Source organism: Candoia aspera, chromosome 1, assembly GCF_035149785.1.
Source record: "Candoia aspera isolate rCanAsp1 chromosome 1, rCanAsp1.hap2, whole genome shotgun sequence".
Classification (NCBI taxonomy): Eukaryota; Metazoa; Chordata; class Lepidosauria; order Squamata; family Boidae; genus Candoia; species Candoia aspera.
The window spans coordinates 220463412-220487582 of record NC_086153.1 but is presented as its reverse complement, the minus strand read 5'-3'; the positions used below and the strand labels follow the sequence as shown (position 1 = coordinate 220487582).

At 40.0% G+C, this 24171-nt stretch overlaps 1 protein-coding gene across 1 annotated transcript in view; it reads left to right on the top strand.

Annotated features, from left to right (window-relative positions):
• Positions 1 to 24171, top strand: part of GLI2 (GLI family zinc finger 2) — a 253350-nt gene that overhangs the window by 193795 nt on the left and 35384 nt on the right. The window contains exons 4-5 of the mRNA XM_063288804.1: positions 13372 to 13574; positions 16920 to 17111. Of these exons, the coding sequence (XP_063144874.1) occupies positions 13372 to 13574; positions 16920 to 17111 (395 nt within the window). The remainder of the gene's footprint in view (positions 1 to 13371; positions 13575 to 16919; positions 17112 to 24171) is intronic.

The window sequence follows — 24171 nt, the reverse complement described above, 5'->3', positions numbered from 1 at the left end:
ATAAGGAATTATTTTTAAACAAGCAATGCGTGGAAGTGGAAGAAGACAATAGAATAGGAAGGACAAGAGACCTCTTCCAGAAAATTAGAAACATTGGAGGTAAATTCCAGGCAAAAATGGGCATGATCAAAAACAAAGATGGCAAGGACCTAACAGAAGAAGAAGAGATCAAGAAAAGGTGGCAAGAATATACAGAAAACCTGTATAGGAAGGATAACAATATCGGGGATAGCTTTGACAGTGTGGTCGGTGAGCTAGAGCCAGACATCCTGAAGAGTGAGGTTGAGTGGGCCTTAAGAAGCATTGCTAATAACAAGGCAACAGGAGACGACGGCATCCCAGCTGAACTGTTCCAAATCTTGCAAGATGATGCTGTCAAGGTAATGCATGCTATATGCCAGCAAATTTGGAAAACACAAGAATGGCCATCAGACTGGAAAAAATCAACTTATATCCCCATACCAAAAAAGGGAAACACTAAAGAATGTTCAAACTATCGAACAGTGGCACTCATTTCACATGCCAGTAAGGTAATGCTCAAGATCCTGCAAGGTAGACTTCAGCAGTTCATGGAGCGAGAATTGCCAGACGTACAAGCTGGGTTTAGAAAAGGCAGAGGAACTAGAGACCAAATTGCCAATATCCGCTGGATAATGGAAAAAGCCAGGGAGTTTCAGAAAAACATCTATTTCTGTTTTATTGACTATTCTAAAGCCTTTGACTGTGTGGACCATAACAAATTGTGGCAAGTTCTTAGTGGTATGGGGATACCAAGTCATCTTGTATGCCTCCTGAAGAATCTGTATAACGACCAAGTAGCAACAGTAAGAACAGACCACGGAACAACAGACTGGTTTAAGATTGGGAAAGGAGTACGGCAGGGCTGTATACTCTCACCCTACCTATTCAACTTGTATGCAGAACACATCATGCGACAAGCTGGCCTTGAGGAATCCAAGGCTGGAGTTAAAATCGCTGGAAGAAACATTAACAATCTCAGATATGCAGATGATACCACTTTGATGGCTGAAAGTGAAGAGGAACTGAGGAGCCTTATGATGAAGGTGAAAGAAGAAAGTGCAAAAGCTGGTTTGCAGCTAAACCTCAAAAAAACCAAGATTATGGCAACCAGCTTGATTGATAACTGGCAAATAGAGGGAGAAAATGTAGAAGCAGTGAAAGACTTTGTATTCCTAGGTGCAAAGATTACTGCAGATGCTGACTGCAGTCAGGAAATCAGAAGACGCTTAATCCTTGGAAGAAGAGCAATGACCAATCTTGATAAAATAGTTAAGAGCAGAGACATCACACTGACAACAAAGGCCCGCATAGTTAAAGCAATGGTGTTCCCTGTAGTAACATATGGCTGTGAGAGCTGGACCATAAGGAAGGCTGAGCGAAGGAAGATCGATGCTTTTGAACTGTGGTGTTGGAGGAAAATTCTGAGAGTGCCTTGGACTGCAAGAAGATCCAACCAGTCCATCCTCCAGGAAATAAAGCCAGACTGCTCACTTGAGGGAATGATATTAAAGGCAAAACTGAAATACTTTGGCCACATAATGAGAAGACAGGACACCCTGGAGAAGATGCTGATGCTAGGGAGAGTGGAAGGCAAAAGGAAGAGGGGCCGACCAAGGGCAAGATGGATGGATGATATTCTAGAGGTGACGGACTCGTCCCTGGGGGAGCTGGGGGTGTTGACGACCGACAGGAAGCTCTGGCGTGGGCTGGTCCATGAAGTCACGAAGAGTCGGAAGCGACTAAACGAATAAACAACAAAACAACAACAACCACAATAGGGCAGTAGCCAAATTGATGGAGAAGGTAGGACTGCTTCAGTTCTAAGAACTCTTAAAGGGCACAGATTATTTAGATACTTACAGACCCAGATTTGACACAGGGACAGCTTTAAGCACCTGGATGGATGAACTATCAGTGATTTGGGTAGAATCAAATATGGATTGGGACTAGTTCCAACCACAGTACTGATTATGCTCAGCTGAACTTTTCTGCAAGCTCAAGCAGGAGTTATTGCTAATCTGGGATTCAAGATTTGGGATATATCCCTGTTGTGTTCCTTACACTCTGGGTGTTCTCTTGGATCCAGCCTTGACAGTGGACAATATATAGTGTCTGTGGCAAGGGGGATCCTTTTATCAGCTGTTGTTGGTGAACTTACTCCATCTGTACCTGAATGGTTCTTTATTTATTTATGTAATTTGTTTATTAAACACATTTTTATCCTGCCGCAATCAAAAAGACTCTCAGCAGTAATAAAACAATTTAAAATATTCCTAGTAAAATCTAACATTAGACAAAAGCATAATAACAACAGTAAAACCACACCAACCAAAAATAATTATAAAGGCAATAAACATAAAAATTACAGATGGCATCACCAAATAAGGGGAAGTGTCTCTGAAACCGCTCTGTCTTCAAAAGATGGAGCAAATTTTCTGAAACCCAAACCTGTGAGTTCAAATTATAAAAATAGGTATGTTTAAACAAAGGTTGAATGGCAAGCTTTCAGAATGCTACAATACTGAGAGTTGGACTAGGTGATTTATCCAACCCTATAACCCCACACTTATCATCTGTCTGCAAGACCAGGAGTGATTTGGGTTTTTATCATCTTTTATCCTGTGTAGACTGGGGCAGGCCATGGCAAACCACCCCGCTCTAGTCTGCCAAGGAACCGTCACGAAAGCGGCGTCCCCCCAAAGGGTCAGTCATGGCTCGGTGCTTGCCCAGGGGACCTTTCCCCTTTCACATCCTGTGTAGAACTCTCTGGATTAAGGTTAGCATTTTTCATTTTTTTGATTAGAGGAAGAGTAGAAGCCAAGGTCCTGGTTGTGTAGCGAGATCCAAATTTGAGTTGGGTCTAGTTTACAGGGAGCAGGATCTTACTCAAATTGGGATTAGTTTGCTCAAATAGTGATAATTTACATTTCAGATTTCCCCTCTTTTTCCATGCTGGTTGATTGATCGTGTGCCATCAAGTCGGTGTTGACTCTTAGCGACCACATAGGTGGATTTTCTCTAGGATTTTCAGTACTGATGCTGTTTAATTCTTAACCTGAGTATTTATGTGGTTATTAAGTGCTGAGCGATACATTTAGTATTTTCCTTCTTTATAGATTCCAAACATAAGCCCAGAAAATATCTTTTTGCCAGGTTCCAAAATATACTAATTAGAAAATTCTCCTTTATGCTGGAATGCCCAGTTTTTCATCTTTTTCTCTCTCTGATCTGGCTGCTAGTCATTCAACATGGCTGTTACATTTTGTAAAGTTTGCAACACTTTTAAGGTGCGATTCCATACCCGCAGCCTTCAAAGTAAGCCCATTGAACTAAATATGAATTACTTCCTAGAGAAATATAAGTCCAGTAATTTTTAATCTAGAATTAATTAGGAGGGAATTTCAGGAACTGACAAACAGCAGAGATTCATGAAGGACTACATTCAAAGTTCTTTTAAAATGGGTCCTATTCTATTTTAAACAAGTTAAATGGATTTTTTTTTCACTCTAGACTAAGCATGCTTCAAAAAAACGTGCTGAATCCTTTATGTAAAGAACATACCTTATAATAGCTATTGGCTAACATAGTGGCTGACATCATGCTACTTGCTGACAGCCTACCATAAACATTATGTTGTACAAAAATAAGCTCTCTGTCCCTGCTAAATGGTAAAATTCATATGGCATCCATTGCAGAACTTTCAGAACATAAAGCCAGCTCCAGTTTTGGCTTATTTCCACTTCTCTTTGAAACAGCCATAATCTTAAATGCATGGGTTCAGGAATATGCACACATGTACTGCAATTGGATGGTTTTCTGTGGAGGCCAAGATTTGCTCCCTGACTCCGTGCTGTCCTCTCCACCCATTCATTCATGTATTCTTTCATCCCCCCTCTTCCTGTACTGCAGGCCTGAGGATCAATTGCTTAATAATTAGGCTTTTAACTAATCTATAATAATTAAATAAACATATTTTGCACAATGCTCAAAAGAAGTATTGATCAAGGATATTACCGCACAGGTTAATTGGGCTTAATAAGTCAGACTTACTGTTACCTTTAGACATAAAGGCTATTTTTAACATTTTTTTCCCTTCAAAGTGGGATTCTGGAATAGACTATCCCTTACAGCCAATTGGTTCCATAAAGAAACATGCAGGTATTTTAAGTATTATAAAAGAGTGATCCAGTTGAGGAGCAACAGAAGCAAAGAGAACCCTTTTGTGCTATATTTATTGTCCAATAATTTAATCAAAGTCCTGAAGATAACATCTCAAAAGGGGAAAGAATATTGGAAAATGTACTTTAAAAATAAACTAAATGAAGATTGGCCCTATCTTTGTACTTTTGCTGTGTTTACTCTGTTTAAAAAATACAGAACGTAATATATTTTTAATTACACTTAATTGTAAATAAACAAGGTTGTTGGCATCATGGAGGCATTGTGGAATATGGTTTTGAGATCATAAGGGAGAAAGGTATTTTGGTAAGCATGGGACTTTCAGAAGTCTGAGAAAGAGGTGGAAATGCCTGCCTTCATATGTGTTGAGGCTACAATGAACAGAATTCCAAGCCAGCGTGACTGATAGCTATCTGGAAATTCCAGGTGGGAATTGTAGTTCCAGTGAGTCTAAAAGGCATCAGGTTAAGGGAAGCTACGTTATGGCCATAGAGTCCTTCCTGTGTTACAACAGTCTAGAAGATACTGCATTGTGATTTCTTGCTGAGGCTCCACGAGAGCGGCAACCATCTCAATTATTCCTCAGACCAGCCTTGCCTTCCAGACAGCTTGATGAAACTATTGTAGAAATCCCAAGAGCTCTTCCAAACAACAGGGCAATCAGCTCCCATACTCCTTTGATAAGATAGCACATATCGTATCCACATTATATATACTAATCGATCCAAAATAGTAGAAATGGGTGGTTACTTTTCTGTCTCCTGTGGTTAATTGGTTGATACAAGGAACACTCTTGCTTGTTCAGGTAAAACACACACACACACACACAGAGCGAGAGAGAGAGTGTTTAAAAAACACAAACAGAACTCCAATGCATAGCCAACTGGAATTTGCCAAGGTGACATTGTACTGCAGCAGTGACTTCACAAAGTACATCTGAATGAGTTGGTATCTCTTTCTAGAAACAATTTTATAACTGAATTTCATTACCAAAACACTGGGGTTTACTCAGTTAAGAAATCTGCTCTTTGTCAGCTTCCAACAGTGATGTCTTTATTACCACTCTGCAAAAGGGATGACAGTTTGGGACTGGTGCTGGAGCAAGTCTGGTTGATCTTACAACAATGTTGTAATGGAAACGGGGTGATCTTGGGGTCAAGCAGAATGGTATTTGTATACAGATATATGTCTGCATAAGAAACGAAGGTATGTGTCAAGAGAATGAGAGATGGGCCCTGACTGAGACCTTTGCTTCAACGAGAGGAGGCTGTTTCCATTATAACACAAGATTGCTACTTGTCAGTGGGTGGGTAGGTGGATGAACTGTCTGCAGTCCTTTTAAGTATTAACTGTAGCCAGCATTAAACACATTGATTTCAGTGGTCATGTTAAACCACCCTTTCAGTAGGTAATTTCTTTCTGATGTCAGTAGGCAAGTTAAGCGTGAGTGCCTCAGGTGTGCTGTTAATTTCTGGATTGCTGTTTTAGGTTGGCTCGGCATTTACTGATGCATTGCAACTGCATATTGAGGGATATGATTAAAGAGCCTGTCCACCATAGTCCAATCTTTGCCTTTAAGAGACCTCGTCACTACTAAGTCAGTGCGCCTTTGGTCTCTTCTATCAAACAGTGCCATCTTTCAGGATCCAGGAAGCAAGCCTTCACTGCTGTGACATCTGCTCTCAGGAATAATATTACCCCAGAGATCCATGTGGCTCCCAACCTGATGACATTCCAGAAGTCAACTGCCCAGAGTCGCTTAAAGTCAGGCAGCCTCCAATTTCATAATTAATTAATTAATTAATTAATTGTGATTTTGTTGTGTATTCAAGGAGTAAAGAGGCATGATTTCATGATCTAGCATTGTTCTCCATTTGAAAAAGCATCTTGTGTTCCTTAATCCAACTAACGACTTCCTTTCTAAAGGTTTCATATTTCTCAAAAACCTGTTTTTTCCAAAATTCTGGGGTAGGCTGGTGGTATCCCCATTTGATGGGCATTGCTTGGTTTGGTTGTGATATATTTTTCTCCCTGTTACATAAAGTTTCCTCTTTGTACCTTTTTTATGCTTTTTTAAAGTACTATATTAGTTTGTAATTGTACACTACAGAGTTGGTTTTGAGTTGAGGTGGCTTTCTAAATTGAAATTATAAAATATAAATAAGGGCTACACTTAATATTTGGCAGGTGGACTGAAACTCATGAACAGGCTAGGTTCACATCACACATGTGAATGGGGGGGGAGATGTGATAGGAACATCTTAGTTTTTTGGTTTTTTTAATTGTGATAATCCTATTTTTAGGACATACATTGCAGTGTTCATGTGTTTCCATCTCAAAATGGCAGGACACTGTTATCAGTTTTCAGTCATGGTCAACTCTGGGGTAATATGCAGTAATGGGGCTTTGAGTCATCTGCGCATGTCCTAAACCCTGTAGGTTCATGCTAGCTGAGGTGAGAAGTATAGTGTATACTTTCTGTGTGTTGAGACCAACGGGAAATTCCTCCCTTTCAAAAGAGAATCTTGCCTGACATTGGTATTTGTTCTTTATGTTGGCTGAGGTAGGTGGGAATTGAAGCCCTGAACATCTGGGGACTATGAGGTTGTCTATCTCAGCAATAGGGTTAACTAACTTTTATATATTTTATTTATTTATTCAATTTCTATAGTATGGCCACCCATCTCAGACAAGTGACTATGGGCAGTGAACAGTCATAAAATCCGTTAAAAACCCAGTACAAACACAATACATATATACATGTATATGTATATATTGTATATATACTGTATATACAGTATATATAACTTTTATCCTGCCTTAATTATTTTTTTATAAATAACTCAAGGCAGCAAACTTACCTCATACTCCTTCCTCCTCCTATTTTTCCCACAACAACAACCCTGTGAGGTGAGTTGGGCTGAGAGAGAGGGACTGGCCCAAGGTCACCCAGCCGGCTTTCATGCCTGAGGCAGGACTAGAACTCTCAGTCTCCTGGTTTCCAGCCCAGCACCTTAACCACTAGACCAAATTGGTCTATATATCAGCCAAGAAAAAATATGATCCTAGATGTCAATATAACCAGGAAACGGGGCCCTTTACACTCTCAGGGCCTCAGGCTCAGGCACACAACCAGGTCTTCAAGGCCTTATGAAAGGCCAACAGGGTCAGGGCCATCCTAATCTCTGGAGGGAGAATGTTCCAGAGGGCAGGGGCAATAGCAGAGAAGGCACAGCTCCTAGTCCCTGCCAGCCAACATTCCTTGGCTGATGGGACCCATAGCATGCCCAACCTGCCAGATTGAATTGGATGGGTAGAAATAACTGGGAGAAGACAGTCCCTCAGGTAACCCAGTCCCAAGCCATGAAGGACTGTAAAGGTGACAAGCAGCACCTTGAATTACACCTGGAAGCACACTGGCAAGCAATGCAGCTCATGCAATAGAGGTGTTACATGTGTCAAACATCCAACACCATTTACTATCCATGCAGCTGCATTCTGTACCATATCTTTCATGCTTTCTTTTTTAAACTAAAAACTGCTAACAAGAACATTTAAATGGTCAGGCTGTGGCCCTATTGCAGAAGGTTTGTGCAAAAGGTAGAGCTTGAAGAATTTAAAATGAAAATATCATGTAAGAAAGATAATTAGATAAAAAGGATATTAGGCTGAAGCAGATTGTTTACTTCCTTTGATGTAGCATAGAAACATATGCCCATAAAGTAGGCTGTGAGGCATGTTAAACAACAACAAAAATCACCATTATTAAGTTTCAATCAAAGTTCTATCATTACCACATTAATTTAATTTAGTTTCAGAGATCTCAGTTCTAATTCTTGTCTTTGAAGTTCTCTCTCTCTCTCTTTGTTTGATGCACTATGTGGCTGAGGTCCCCCTTCTGAATCAAATGATTCAGTGGTTGTTGATTTGTGGTACTAAACAAATGCATGCTGAAATAATGTTGCTGACCTGAAAGATTTTAGAAGTACAGTATAGGCACCAAATCAGGTCTGTACAAATTGCAACACTCAACTGAACACAAGCCCAACGTAAAACAATAAAAACAAAAGCATATCCAAGATTTTGGTTTGGTGGTAGAATATGCTAGGGAGCATGATCCAGATTATTCTCCAGGAATTTTGTGTCACATGAATAACATCCCTGAAATTTGGTTCACACCTGCTTCAGGAGAATGGCAACAAGGTGGTAGAGATGTGAGGTAAAGGAGTGATTGCCAGCCATCTCGGCTTCCAGGAAGAGAGACATCTGCTGCTCTGGATGTACCTGCTTCAATTTTTTGTTTTCCTTTCTCCTCCCAAGAGGTTGCCAGTTTTGACTGTCTGCTATACTTCAGTTCTGTGGCATCGGCTAAAACATCATACATTTGCTCCAATTTCATTTTGCTGCATCAAAGGAAACACAGATGTTAAGAAAATTATGCTGCTTTTCTTAGACCTCAAAGACATAGGGAGCTGATAGTACTTCTGGAAATAAATGACATTCCTGATCTCCTACTGATTATATATGTCAGGTGTCAGTTCCTAATATATCTTACTGCCAGTGCATTATTCCTGCACCCCATCACACACCAACTGCTGAGCATTTCTGTGCCTGTGGAGGAATGTACTTTAGTCCCAACTCAGCAGGGCGGCTTTCAACATTGACAGGTAGGTGAGAACATGGCACCAGCAGGGAAGACTTTTGACAGCTGGCGAAATAATCCGAGACCTTCTTCTCATGGCTGCAAATTAGGCTCCAAGTGAGACACATCCTTTAGCCTGTGATCTCATCCTCTCTTTTGTTCCCAGGCTCTTCACCCCCAAAAAGCATAGATGCTTCACAGAAATGCTAAAACAACTATAAAACGAAGCAGCTGGGTGACTCAGGGCCACTCTATTTCTTTCAGCCCAACCCACCTCATAGAGGTGTTGTGGAGAACAGAAGAGGAGGGTTGCCTTGAGTTGCACAAAATGAAAGTGGGATATAAATCAAATAAGAGAGCCAGTTTGGGGTAGTGGTTAAGGCACCAGGCTAGAAAAAGAGACTGTGAGTTCTAGTCCCACCTTAGGCACCAAGCCAGCTGGGTGACCTTGGGCCAGTCACTCCCTCTCAGGCCTAGGAAGCAGGCAAGGGCAAACCACTTCTGAAAAATCTTGCCAAGGAAACCGCAGGGACTTGTCCAGGTTGTCTCTGAGAATCGGACATGATTGAATGAAAACAAACAAATAAATACATTCCTTTTAATGTTTTTGTTGCCTAGTCTATAGTTGCAAGTCAGGATGACCATACATCCCATACAATACATAATAATGGACTGTAGTCAGTGGCGGCCTTGCATTAGCAGAATTCAGTTGGCTTTTGGGTTCTTGCTGAACCCTCATTGCAGCTCTCCTGTATCTCCAGAAAAGTTATTTTAGAAGGTTGGAATTCCTCAGAAACTTGTGGGATATAGCATGAAGAACTAGGGTTAGTGGAAGGGAATAGTGGGTAAATCACATTGTGCAAGCAGGTACACTACTACAACTGTTGGATACTATCCATTTTCTTGTATGTATGTATGTATGTATGTATGTATGTATATTCCTTGTGCTGTAAAATGTCAATAATAGTTCATCCTATTATTGTAGGACACAAGATTGAATCTGTGATGGTGAAAAGGAGGATAATTCTTTTCCGTGTGGGGGGGATGGGCGGTGATAAAATTTGATAGATAAACAAACAAATAAATAAATAAATCTGCTTCCTCTACTGTTTTTCCAAAGTAAACTGTTTGCCCAAAACTATAGTTTGTCCCAAATGATACCTGTACATTTCTTCCCAAAGAACTGATAGAAGCTCTAGCCTAATTTTAATAAAGAAGACAAAAGGACAGGAGGGGTTAACTATTGTTCCACAGCATTGCAGCCTCAATCCCAATAATCTCCTTTCCAAAGCCACCTCCCCTGCCAACACACTCACACACATACCACTTTTCCCAGGATTTGGAGGCTGTTTGGGGATCGGGATGCTACCAGCTCAAAACTCTTCTTCCGTGGCACCTCTTCACTGGTGCTTCTCAGAAGTCAAACCAAGTTGATTGACTAATCTAGAATCAGTTCTCATATAAATATTCTATACAAGAATAGCATAGGCTGTTGGTAAAGAATCAGGTTCCAAAATGATCTCTTCAATGCATTCGATAAAACATTCCTTTCTTCTAATTATTAGTTAAAAATCCTGCCCCTGTGCAAGTATTCCTTAGGAACAACTGACCGGGTTGAATTTTTTAAAAGGATTTTTTAAACTCTCTGCCACGTATTATGGAGTCAGCTTACCACAGTGTTATACCCCATACAATTTATCTAAAGGAAGCTCTGTTCTTCAAATCTATTTTGAATCTTATTCTAGATAGACTCAATAAAAGATAGGCATTGAGAGGAGCTTGCCAAGGGCCAAGTCTAGCTACATCTAAAAGATAGACGCTCATATATTTTTTCCAGTTAATAAATAGTTCGTTCTTTACTGTTTTCATTCTGTAAGAAGCACTAGGAAGTCTAGGTGGACGACTCATGGCTGGAGGGGGTCAGATGGCAAATAACTTTAAAGTTGCAGCCCCAGACCCAGAAGAGCTGTAAGTAAATGATCCAAGGAAAAGCATAATTGTATGTGAGTGTTAGGCAGTGAGAGAGAATTAATGATAGAGAAATATATTCTGTAATGATGAAAGAGAAAGTATTGAAACATGCATCCAATTAGTGGAAGGACACTGGCTTCAACCCTGATGGTGAAAAAACAAGGGATAAATAATAGAAAAGTTTGAACTTAAAAAATGTTACCATCTTTCATTAAGTAGTTTTGTAAATTTTACTTAAAAATGAAATGTTTAGCAAGACAATGATTTAAAAGTATGTAAACAATTCCTAAGGAAAAGGAATCTTGATACTAGAACAGTTGATCTACATACACCTAACAGTATAACTAGAAGAATAATGCATGCATCTTGTGAATAACAGAGTTGTAAAGCAATCCTTCCACACATAAGTCACTCTAGCTTTATTATCAATAAATAAACTGAATAGACTACTTACATGGTAGGGCTCAAATTATTCATGAATATTGTGCATGTTAGGGATTGTTTCATTAATGTTCATTATCAGATAGAATGGTCTATTCTGAGAACAAGATGCTTATAATAATCTTTTGTAATGAAAGTGCCCTAATTTTTAAAATGCTTTTATATAGCTCTAATTTCAGGTATGGCTTTTGTTTTCGTGACTATGAAGTACAACAGTGGTGGTGTCAACCCCCTTCCTGGCAGAGCTGGCATTCCTGGTGAAACCTTGATCCTGTCTCCTTCTATCCTCATTTTGGACCATGCAGACATCATCTTTTCTATGGGGCAGAAAGGACTCATGTTCTCCAGGATAAGCCATGGGCAAAATTGATATGCAAATCCTGGATCTTGTTAATGGGCTTTAGATGTTGGTCTCCTGTTTTGATCAGAATTGACTCAAAAGGCTCATAAACTATGTAATAAACAGTTTCAAGCAGTCATCAAAGGCATTCACAACCCTGTTGGGAGAAACTGCATATTGATGAAAAAGGGAATTTATTGTGTATGTAAGAGAATTTCTTTCAAGGCTTGTGTGTTAAGGCAGGTTTCATAGCTCAAGGAAGTCTGGGACTGCTTTCAGTTTACATCCCACCCACCCCCACTCCCACCTCCCCACTGCAGTCACACACTTCAATTTAGCCTTCATCAGCATTAAACTGTCAGATGGTTTGCTAATGACATCACTATTTTTTAAAATCCTGTTTCATTTTTTCCAGATGGGACTAAAATTATTTGTAATGATCTCTAGCTGAATCTGAAATGCAGGATTTTATTTGCTTTCTAATCCCCCTACCCCTTTCTCTCCTCTACCAGCTCTTTTTCACCAGCATGAATTAAACTACTAGATTTTGCACAGTTCCTTTATTACCTGCAGCCTTTCCTGAAACAGGAAGGTGGACCTTTGCACACAGATTACTGGTGTAGGAGATGTCACAGATCTTCTGTCTGTAGGCCCTATGCTATGAAACTAGGCATTTGCAGTGTTATATTTCCTATGTAATCTTAATAACAAAATGTTCTGCATATGACCTTGCAAATTATTTTACATTGCATACTTGTTTCCCTAAACATTTATCTTTAAATTACAGCTTCATTCTTCCCATTGCCCTTAGCAGAAGAGTAGAAAAATTGTGGCCCTGCAGATGTTGCTAAACTACAACTCCCAGCTGTCCTAGCCAGCATGACCAATGGTGAGGGGTGCCAAGAGTAGATTTTCAGCAATTTCTAGAGAACTTCTGGTTCCCTATTAGGCCTACTAGATCAGACTAAATATCCATTAACTTCAGCGTCCTCCTTGTCACAGCAGGTATCCAAATGGATATCACAGTCTAATCAACTGGGTATTGACTCCAATAATTTAAGTCCTAGCCAAGGACCTAAGAATCATAGAGGTATTGCTGCAAGCTGTATTCTGTTCCAAGTAGAATGGTCTTTTGCAAAATTAGTGGCATTGATTCTAGGAAGTTTAAAAATTCTAAATATTTGGTGAATTCTTTGGATATTGGGCAAAGATATTTGGTTACAATAGTATGACTACTGATTTTTCTCCATAATCTTCCAACCTCGATTTGTAAATCACGATGTTTTACTATTTTCTTCAGTTTTTCTTTAATTCAACTATCTCCAGATATTGCCACATCAGTAACCCACACCTTCTTATCTATAACAGTAATGTCTGGTATATTATGTTCTAAGTGCCTTCAATTTTAATCTTGAAATATCATTTTGCAAAACTGTTTCAGGTACATGGTCCCATAATGATGATAAAGATGACAGGAATAAGAAAAGCTTGAAATATTCTGTCTTTTCAAAAGCCAATAACTTGGTGGTTTAGAGTATATTGGGTGCCTGGGTGTATGGAAACCCCATCAAGCCTCAGACAGTAAAATGACTTGGGATGTCTCTGCTCGGTGCCTGTTCCAATGTTTAAAAAAAGCCAGCAGTAGATGAATTTGGGAACTGTTATCCAAATTACATACAATATTTGATTTTCTTTACCCTCTGCGTTTGTAGTATATTCATGTTCCAGCAATTAAAGAGATTTATCTTGATGGAGTTTTTTTCTGCCTTTTTTGCAGACCTTCCACTCTAAGTGGCAGCCCTGTTATCTCTGATATCTCCCTCATCCGTCTATCCCCACACCCTGCGGGACCTGCAGAGTTACCTTTCAACCACCCTCATCCATACATGAACCCCCACGTGGAACATTACTTCCGATCCATGCATAGCAGCCCTACTCTGTCTATGATCTCAGCTGCTAGAGGCCTCAGCCCAGCTGATGGTAAGTGGGGCACAGAGGATTGACTAAGTGGTGGAGTGAAAGTTTGTGGAGATAGTGTATGTCAGTACAATAACACTTTCTAAGTTAATTATCATTAATGGAAATACCCGTGAGCAATTCCTGTTGGACCATAGCAGCAATATACAAATCAGTCTAAATCAGGCCCATGTCAGTGTTACAGACTTTCAGATATTATTCTGTTCCATTAATATGTTTGCGTTTGTAAACCATGGGAGGTATTGTTCAGAATTTTATGTAGTTCACAACTTTTCCTAATATAGAAAGTTTTTGTATGTGATTACTTCTAGCATGGACTTGTAAAAGCAGTTATTCTAATATAGGCTTTTAAAAAAAAACTATCTTGCATGTAAGATACATGCTCTGTTATTAATTTATTTTTATATGAATTCTTGCATGAGGAATGACAAACATTAGTGGATTTCAGTCATTGTTGCTCACCTGTGCTGCAAGAGTTGCAAATTGCACGCTTTTACTCCCAATGAAACCTGTCATGAGTTTCTTGTATATACCCACCATACCCCTCGCAGTAATAATGTTAGTAGTAATACTTCCAAAGCAGGAATTTACATTTATGAATTAGTTACTGTATGTGCATGGATGAAGAAATGAAGGAATCATCATATCAACAGATTGGTCTTTTGTTGATTGCCTATTGGTGTATATAATCATAGAATATAAGGGCCAGGAGAGATCTTGGAGATCATCTAGTCCAACCCACTGCCCTATTTAAACACCTCCAATGAAGGAAAGTCATTGGCTGTCTGTTGCATTGTTGAACCACCCTTCCATGAAGACATTTTTCCTGATGTTCAAATGAAATCTGCTCCTTTATAATTGACATTTATTTTAATTACAAAATCTCCATGCCTGTATGCAGAGACACTGGAAACCTTGGATCACACAACTTGAACCTAGCTGGCTCTTACAGGAGGCCTTTTGGAACCATTGTCTCTTTGCAAGTTCCATTGCCTCCTTCCTAGGGCTGGGAGAGAGTGACTGGCCCAAGGTCACCCAGCTGGCTTTGTGCCTCAGGCAGGATTAGAACTTGCAGTCTCCCAGTTTCTAGCCTGGTGCCTAAGAGGGTTGACCTCTAGCCATTTCACCTTCTCTGGCAGGAGGGCAATCAGACTGCGCTTACATCATGTGTAGCTTTGGTCATCATTATCTTATAATATACCAGTATAAGAGGGAGGAAAACTTCTCTATGTATCCACTTTCTTCTCACTACTCATATTCCTTTCCATCATATCTTATTTGTATTTTTCCAATTCTACAATATCTTTCTAGGATTATACTGACCCGAAGTGTACATCCTGATGATTATATCATAGATTTCCTTAAAAACACAATTTTGGCTGTTTTGATTTATTTTGTAATGATACCTAACAAGGAGTTTGTCTGGCTCCTTTTCTTTGTCTTACTTTTTTTTTCTTAAAGGAAGTTAATACATATTTTATTTTTAAATAAAATGTTGACAAAAACATGGTTCATCATGAAACAGGGTTGGGTCACAGAGGAATGGATTTAGCATTCACACACATACATGCCCACTCCTGAACTGTATGTATTCAAAGTAGAGGGGGAAAGTGCAGCAGAGAGCAATGGCTCAATGTAAGGCCTCCCTTCTTCAGCTGGCCGGCAGCAGGCTCTTGCCACTGATGAGGAAGAGGGAAAGGATGCTGGATGAGCCTTGAAGCCAAATGGCCAGCCTAGCAGGGCAAACGTTCTCCAGGATTGGTGTAAATGCTTGCAGGGCAGAGGTTTTCCAGCTGCTCAGGGTCTGTCTGTCTGTCTTCATGAAGGGAAGCAAAGGTCAAGTCTTCTAATCAAGCTTGACTCTTGCTGATTTCCTGGTCATGCCCATCCAGTTTTCCTTGGCAACAGTGTGGAGGTGCCTTGCCCTTGCCTTCTTTCTGAACAGATGTGTTTGTTTTACTTCCCAGGCTGGCCTATTGACTACCAAGGCATCTGAAGGGAAGAGAGGGTTGGTTGGGAGGCTACTTGAAAAGTATACCAGAAATCACATTTCACTATTTGCCATGTAGTGCCAGCCATACATGGCATATTTACTATAGATGTCAGGAGAAGGAGAAAAGGGGGATCAGATAAGGGGAGGGAAAGGTGAAAGACTGAAAATAATAATTGGGAATACTGTTAGCTACACTACTTGTGTTCATTAATTTCTTCTTGTTAATAGTCTTAAAAGCAATAAAAAATAAGTGGCACCAAAATGGATGTCAGTAGGAAGCAGCCTCCTGACTAGCTTTTCCTCTGTAGAAGATTCTATAGGTTGGTATTCATCTGCTCCTTAGTAGTAAAGCCAAAAGAAAATATTCTAATCTTTGCCTCCTCTGTATCTGCAATGAAGCTAAAACTTCACCTCTGCAAAATAAGAACTGGATGATGCCAGGCATGGTCCTCCAGCTAGACAGATGTAACGCATCTTGTAAAACCTGGTTTCTCTCTCATTCCTGATTTGGTTTTGTTGATCCCAGGAGCCTTTCCCTTTAGCAAGCATTAAGCTTCCAAGCTTCTGCATTAAATAAGCTGCAGATGTATTTTATTGCTATTATAGTCCTTTTTCCTCTCAATTCTATCCCTGAGTCTTCTTCCTTCCTGCAAAAGAAATGTTGTTATTATTTGGCATTTGAAAGGGGTCTTGATCTTGGCCTCCTCCTCCTCCTCCTCCCTTTGTAAAGAAGTTTAATGTAGAATGGGCATAGAGGCAGGCAGGTTTGAAAATTCACAAATGGGCAAAAGTGAGAATAATTGGTTCTGGCAAGCTAAATGGTTTTCTACTGCCAGGCACACTAAAAAAAACTTCTCTTATTCTCCCTCTCTCTCTCTCTCTCTCTCTCACACACACACACACACACACATACACACACACAGTGTATTAGATCCCTGCTTTAATTTTCTTATGCTGCTTCTCATTAACTAGGCTTTGTCTGTCTTTTTCTTTTGTAGAAGGCAGGATGTTAATTTCGACAACATTACTGCATCCAGAAGTCTTGCCTCCTTTGCCCCCATTCCCTTCCTCCCCCTCTTTCTCTCCTTTTCCTTCTCCCTCTGAACTCTGCGTTCATATGGCGGAATTATTGGGGGGGGGGGTAGAAATGAGAGATTGTTTATAAATTTGCGGAAATAGAGGAATGTAGAGGGCCCCAGCCTGGTGTCTTTTGTCCAGAGCGAGCACACGTCAGAGTTGCAACTTAACAGTTTTGGCAGGGAACGGGGAGATTCTAACATCATTGCAGATATTTTACTGTCTGGAAATATTTTACCCTTCTTCTCTCCTCTGCCTCTTGCTTGTTGCCTGTGCAGTAGCTCATGAGCATCTAAAAGAGAGGAGCCTGTTCGGCCTTCCCCCTCCTCCTCCCGGAGCCAACCCCACAGACTACTATCACCAGATGACGCTCATGGCCAGCCACCCGAATCCTTATGGGGACCTCCTCATGCAGACTGGAGGAGCAGCTGGGGCCACACATCTTCACGATTACCTCAGCCCTGTAGATGGTGAGTAAAAGGGCCTTCTCTAGCTGGATCCATGTGTGAGAATGTTCTTGTCTGGATGACCATTTCTAGAGTGGGTGAATGGCACTGTAGAATTGATCAAACAAATAGTGTGCGCATCTAAGAAAGCACATTGTTGAAAGCACTGGGTTATTTGACATCCTGTTACTTCCTGCATATGGCTGCAGACCCTGTGTTGCAACATGGCACAAATAATAGGACCAACCTCTTCCTTGCAAACTCTTCTTAAAGAATGTACAACTTGTCTCGCTAAATCGCCAGTTCTACTGGATAACAAACACCCTCATTAAACTTGGCAGACACTGGGAAGCTAAGACGTGTGAATTGAAAGGCTCTGCCATGCTAAATGAGAGAGGGCACGATCATTTTACAGAACAAAAACAAATGCTGGACCGCCTTTTCAGAAAGTGGGAGGGACAGGGGAAAAAAATTCTCATCTAGAGTTTTGCTTGCTTTGCCTAGTTAAACTTCATGCTTTGAACAGCTCCGGCCCTTCAAACCAATTAAGAAAGGTAGGAATTAATTTTGCAGAATTAGCACAGACTTTGTGATAAGGATCTCCTCAAGTTGTTGAGAGACTATACACAACTCAGCTTAAATGAAGCACTTTTAATCAGACCCAGTTTTCAATGGAAAAGAGCTAAGAACTCTTCCATTAAATAAATGGGACTAACAAGTGCTTAATGTGCCTGGATTGTATGCTACAGCTTCCTTAATTTCACAAATGTAGATGAGGTGGGTGCAACTGGAAATAAGGCAATAGTTGAGCAGGTGCTAACTGATGACACTATTTGGGCTTAAGTAGGAGAAAGTTTACCAGGCCTTTGCCAATAACATTGGAAAGAGCCACTGTGAAATGTATGCACAATGTCTAAAGTTTTATGCATTGTGATAGTAAGTAAGTTTAAGATATCTTTTTGGTAAAGTTTTGCAGATTAAACCATGTGAGTGTGTTATAGCCAAAAGAGGAATCTAGTAGCACATTGGAGACCAATTGCCTTATTGTGACGTGGCTTTGGTAGCTAAGATTCCATTGAATTTTAGCCATGTAGGGTATGAGAAAGTTGATGAGTATATATGCTCATATGCACTTCCTTGCATCTAGGGTTTAGTGAAATAAAATAGCACATGAATTTGTTTTCCATGGTTCAGATTCACCCATTTGTTCTCTTTTCAAATTGGCCTCTCTCAGGGTGTCTCCACCACTTCAGCCCATGGCTTCGCTACTGACACTAAGGCCACTGTAAACTATTCAACCTTTAATGTGCCATAGAAGACTTCTCAGCAGGCCTCTCTGGAGTAAAACTCCAGTTCCACCCTGTTGCCTTTATGTTAATTTCACACAGGAGGACAGGACCTTAGCAACCTCCAAAGAAATGAGATCAGCTTTTAAATCTGAGGAGGCTCTTCTGTAACTTTTAAAAGGCTACTACTTTGGAAGCGCTGTTTTCTCTCAGACTGTCCTCTCAGAAGAGTTCTTTGTGGTTCTGGCTTTCAATCCCTGTGATTATCTATGCTTCCCCCCACCCCACCCAAAAAAGTTGCCCACAAATGATTAACAATGGCTACCACTGTAGTGTTTCCACTTCAGGTTATACTTGCTGAGGATAGACAATGCTGGCAAAATTCAGTCTCATATGACTTACTAACATGAATTCAAGATCTTTGTGTTTTTACATCACTGCCTTTTAGCCACTGCAAAAGGAGGAGGTATCAGAGTTAAATGAATACCAATTTTAAAAATAAGTCAGTAACTTAAGCTGTTCGTGGATGTAGCATCACAATAGAATTTGGACTGAGGAAATTTAATTTTACTGCACTCAACTGAAAATACAGTACAAGGTGTCTCTCAGAGTTCTTTCCTCTGATCTTTTGGCTAAAATTTTGCTGAGTCTTGGATTCTTCAAAGATCCCATTTACTTATGCTGGCTTTAGGAGCCTTAATGGTTTTTAGGGGCTGTGAGACTGAAGCAGCTTTTGTGTTGCCCAAGAAGGATCTTGACCTTGAGTGGCAAAACTAAAGGAGGCCTCTGTGCCTTAAGAAATTTTATTTCTTAGGGCATCATCTGGCTCCAGAACAAACGCTTAGCGTTTGCAGTGGAGTAAACAAGAAGTGGTGTGACACCACAGTACAGAAAAAAAAAATTACAAGGAAATTATGGAATGCGGCTGCATGCTGTTTAGTGATAAAGGGATTGATTGATATAGAACTCTGATGATATATTTATTTACTGTGCTTCTGCTTAAGTTAATATTGTGAAGTTGCTTCTGGGTCTGTGTCCTACAGATAGGATTCTACTTCATTTTCAGAAGCAGAGGGAGCAGAGAAGGGATATCAGCCATTCAGGAGTGAGTCTTGTTTCCTTTCTGATCAAGCACCAGAGAAGGAGAACTGAAGCAGCACTTCACTTGCCATTTCTGAGCTTTATGCTCTTTTCTGAAACAGCTGAAGTATTAAGAAAAGGCATACCTTTGGAGGTTGGGAAGTGTGTATAAATAAGGAGAGAAATATCAATCAATATGAAGCAAATAAAAAATTAAATAAAAATAGCTGTAATTGCTTAAAGCTGTTGGATAACACCAGTGATTAAATGGATTGCTTTAAACCACAGAAATAACTTACGTTTAAATCTGCTGTTTCATATTGATGCATGGTTCTCCTCCCACTTATAAGACTCTACACTAAACTGAAACAAGCAGTGCTCCAACTCACAGTGAACCTGGAAGCTGGCCTGTAGTGGGACAATTCAGGGCGATTTTTAATACAGCCTATATGGGACATAGGTATCTAACTCACCTTATCCCTGATTCAACGTTTTCTGTGCAGCGCTACCTCTGATGTGTCATTTGGTATCACGTACTGGAAAGAGCAGGATACTGAGCCACATGCTTAACAGGATGGATAGATGGATGGATGGGGGGCATTTGTTCAGGTAACACCTTGGTATGGCAGTACACGGAGAGTGGCATGATTGAGGGTTGAGTGAAAGATTGCTTCGTATACACTGGCAATGGAATTATACATCATGGTTACCAGGTTCTATTTTTATGTGGCTATGGGGAAAAAAACCACAGCCCCTCTTGTGAACAACCAACTTGTGTGTGTGTGTTTTAAAAATTCTTTCATTCTAATTTTCCCATGGGTTACTCCTACATTATTCAGTTAATTGGCTTACACAGATTTCCATTTCTCCCATCTCCCATCCCTTCCTTTCACATCATATTTCAGTCTTCATTTTTGCTTCCCCACAATAATTTGTTAGCTGTGGGAGTTGTTTTAATCAAACCTTTCTCCCTCATTCATTTCTCCTACAAATTCTTTATTTCTTATCATTAAGTTTAATTTTTTTAATATTGTGTAATAATTGTAAATATTATATTGTTGTGTGAGTGTTCTTCTTATATTTTGCCCTTCCAAGCAGTGCTCCTCATTCCTCTGATTCCATTTTGATATAACTGGCAGGAGTGTGTGTTAGTATATTAGGTAGAATCTTCAGAGCCAAGGATTATCAGGGATGTTGTAGAACAATGATCCTATGCCCAACGAATAGAGGAGGCCAACAGGTAAAGAGAAAATGCTTATAAGCTTGGGCAGGTGGCATTTCAATAAAATCCATTTGAATGCTTCTTCCAGAAAGGGGAGGGACAAGGGGGAAAGTTGTAAAGACTACTCAATGTTGGGCAGGTCCAGACCACTTCAAATACAGATGTAATTCCAGGTGCCCACTGATATTTTTCAATTTCAGTTTGCATCTCCCCTTTGCCCATATGTCCATTAGAATGCCCTAAGCTAGCAAGAGGAAAAAGGAAGGAGGAAAGGGTAACTAGGTGACCCTCCAGAGCCTGGAGATGTCCATGGGGACCATGAAAGCACCCCGCCTGAATCCAGTTCTTCCAGACCTGGTCCAGTTTCTGAGCCAACAACAAAGAAGATAAAGAGGTAAAAGAACACTCTGTATAGAAACCTCAAGAGACTGGAATGCAGCATGTTTAGAACAAGAATCAGCAAGTTCATTGCCAGGCAAATGAGACAGCAACACTTTAGTGACAGCAACAGGAGAGGGCAGAGAAATAGTATCATGTGGAAACAAAGTCAGCATTCTGAATCAGAGAATCAGAAGATGTGAAAGCCCACCATTTTGCCAGAGTTGGCCATAGTCACATGTACAACATCAAAACAATCAGAACACATGTAAAACATTTCATGAAATGCATTTAACAATCTAGTGCAAAGTTGTGCAAGGTCTCCAGGTTGTGAGACTTACACTGGCCAGTGACTGATATGTTTAGGGTAAGCCAGGTGAACTGTAATTAAAATAGTATTAAGAAGCTGGTTAACATCTGCATATATTGGCCCATAAACATCAAAGATAGCTTGCAATTTCCTTTAAAATTTTTCTGGATCCTGACTTAATTTTGGGAAGTGAAAATCATGTTGCACAAGTCATAAAGTGTCCATGGGGCTGGAGGCAACTAACCTGACCATCAGCACGCAAAGCCTGATGTATGGGATACTCAGTCACCTACTTGCCATCTAGATATTTTTGAGAGGGCAGTTGGGGACAACTGGCATAAGACAAACCAGAAGTACAGCAGGGGGCATGCTTGAAGGGACATGCTGCTCTCTCCCACAAATAATAGCACCCCCATATCTACTTTCCTGTTGATTATAATGCCGTCTTGCAGTTATAGGCAATCCAAATTCCCCTTGTAGTAGTTCAGATGATTCAAAACTTGTAGCCCTATGTAGATGCAAAATGTTAGTCAATGTTAGTCAACATCTTCCCCAGAAAAGGATTCATCTGCAATTTTCAAACTGGGATTATCTCAGATTATAAATCTGGCATATATATAAGGGTCAACAGCATCTTCCAAACATGCCTTGTAAACTTTAAGTCAGGCAGTGCAGTAGAACTCTAACTAAAAATAGAGTCAAGTCCTATGAGGAAATTGGTTTACTGGAAGTTAAACCCACCCATGTTATGGGGAGTAATGGATTGTTCCTTGCAATATGTTAAATTACTTTTTATTCTGGATCAGAATTGAGTCTAAGATGATGTTGATAAATACAGTCACTTCACTTCTTGTGTCGTATCAGAGGAGTGACATAATAACTTTCTAATTGTGCCCATAATAGTTTTTTAACTTGGTTGGTTACATTCCATAAACAAGCAGAAAATTTATGCCCATTGATGAAGCTGAAAAACAGGAAAGTTGAAATCCATGTCATTATATGATACTCATAATTTAGATAAAGAGCATCTAGTTCTTCCCTTGTCAAATATGTTATCAGTCTGCTTAAAACAGTTTAGGAAATCTTTATCTGGGCAAAATTTCTTTCAAAAATTTCCACTGCACTCTGTCAAGAGAGCTCCTCTGAATCAAAGGAGACCACCACTGCAGATTTCAACTTTGCTGAACGTATATCCACAATAATTAATACTTTGGTGGGAGTGGTCTGAGGAGCGGGTTGTTGTGGACAAGACACTAACTTGAAAGAATTTCTGATTTCTGTGATGGTCTTATAATCAAATTCTGCAAATTCCATCCCATTCTGATGAAAAAGTAATATATAGACGTTATTATGGATTTACGCTTTTCCCATGCTAGATAATGAGAGCATGGCGCTCTGGTTTTCTGAATAATACTCCAGAATGAGGGGGGGGAGGGGGGAAATGGGACACACTAAGGATTTGGCCACAGAGCAGGTAATGTGGTCTTTGGTTGTTTATTTAGCACTGAGAAATGTATACATTGCTACCAAGTTTGCATGCTTTCTAGTATATGTAAATATACATAAAGGAAGTGGCTTGACATTTAGAGTTTTAACAAAAGCTAGCAATTCAGAGAGCTGAGCTGATAGTATCTGTCCTTCATCCACATTTTCTTCACTCGAGTGGCCCCTTCATTCTTACCAACTAGTGGCCCCTTCATTCTTACCAACATCTTCACAGGTTAATGCAATCTTAACCTTGATTCCAATGGGGAAATAAAGTGGGGAAACCACTGTAGAATAGTGAGCAAGCCCCAACACCCTATTTGTGCCCCTCACAGCACTCCAAGATTGTGCCATAGAAACTCCAGTAGTATGATGGAGGGGGGAGGGGCAATTTCAGACTCGGTGGGAGCTTTGAGGGAGGGTTAAGTGTGTAAACGCAGCTGGGGCAACTGGGAGACAAACTGTTTCCATTCCCATTAGCCCATCTAATAATTATTTCAGGCCCTGACTCTGGGAATTTACAAAGATTATAATTCTTTTTTTTTTTCTTTTCATAATTAGGATGTAGAAGTACACTTGAAAGTAATTAAGTGAATGGAAACTGAAGATTGGTATATAGAGGCGTGCAAGTGTGTTGGATTACTAGGTAGTAGAAATGGTGACTAGTGGAAATCTATTAAAATAATCCTCCATGTTTGCTTAATTTACAACATTTGGCAGTTATCAAAGAAGAATATTTATTCATCTATTCATTTATTTATTTGATTTATGCACCACCTTTATTTTGGACAACTCAAGGTGGTGTACATAATGCCCCTTCCTCCTGTATTCCCCACAAGTGAGTTAGCTTGACAACTTTGTGAGGTGGGCTGGCCTGAGAGACAGGACTGGCCCAAAGTCACCCATCCAGCTTTCATGCCTAAAGGGGACTAGAACTCTTGGTCTCCTAGCTTCTTGTCCAGCAGATTTAGGCAAATGGTAAATATTTATAACGCAATGCTGCTTTTATGTTTGCATTACAAATGTGATTGACAGAAGAAATCTATATTTGAATACATATTTTTAGCTTCTCATATTTTCATTTGTGCAGCCTTGACTCACTTGCATCTTTCCTAGAAGCTTGTACTAGGAGAAAAAAATGGAATTTGCCTATAGAATTATCTGAGATCAGCCGTGTGACTTCAACATATATGTGAATGCATCACAGCAGATTCTAGTGGAAAATTAAACCCACAATGTTTGATTCTGGATATAAAGACCAACTACACCAAAACCTTTTCCCTACCTCTTGCAGTGCCTGGAGGATCCAAATTAGAGCAGACA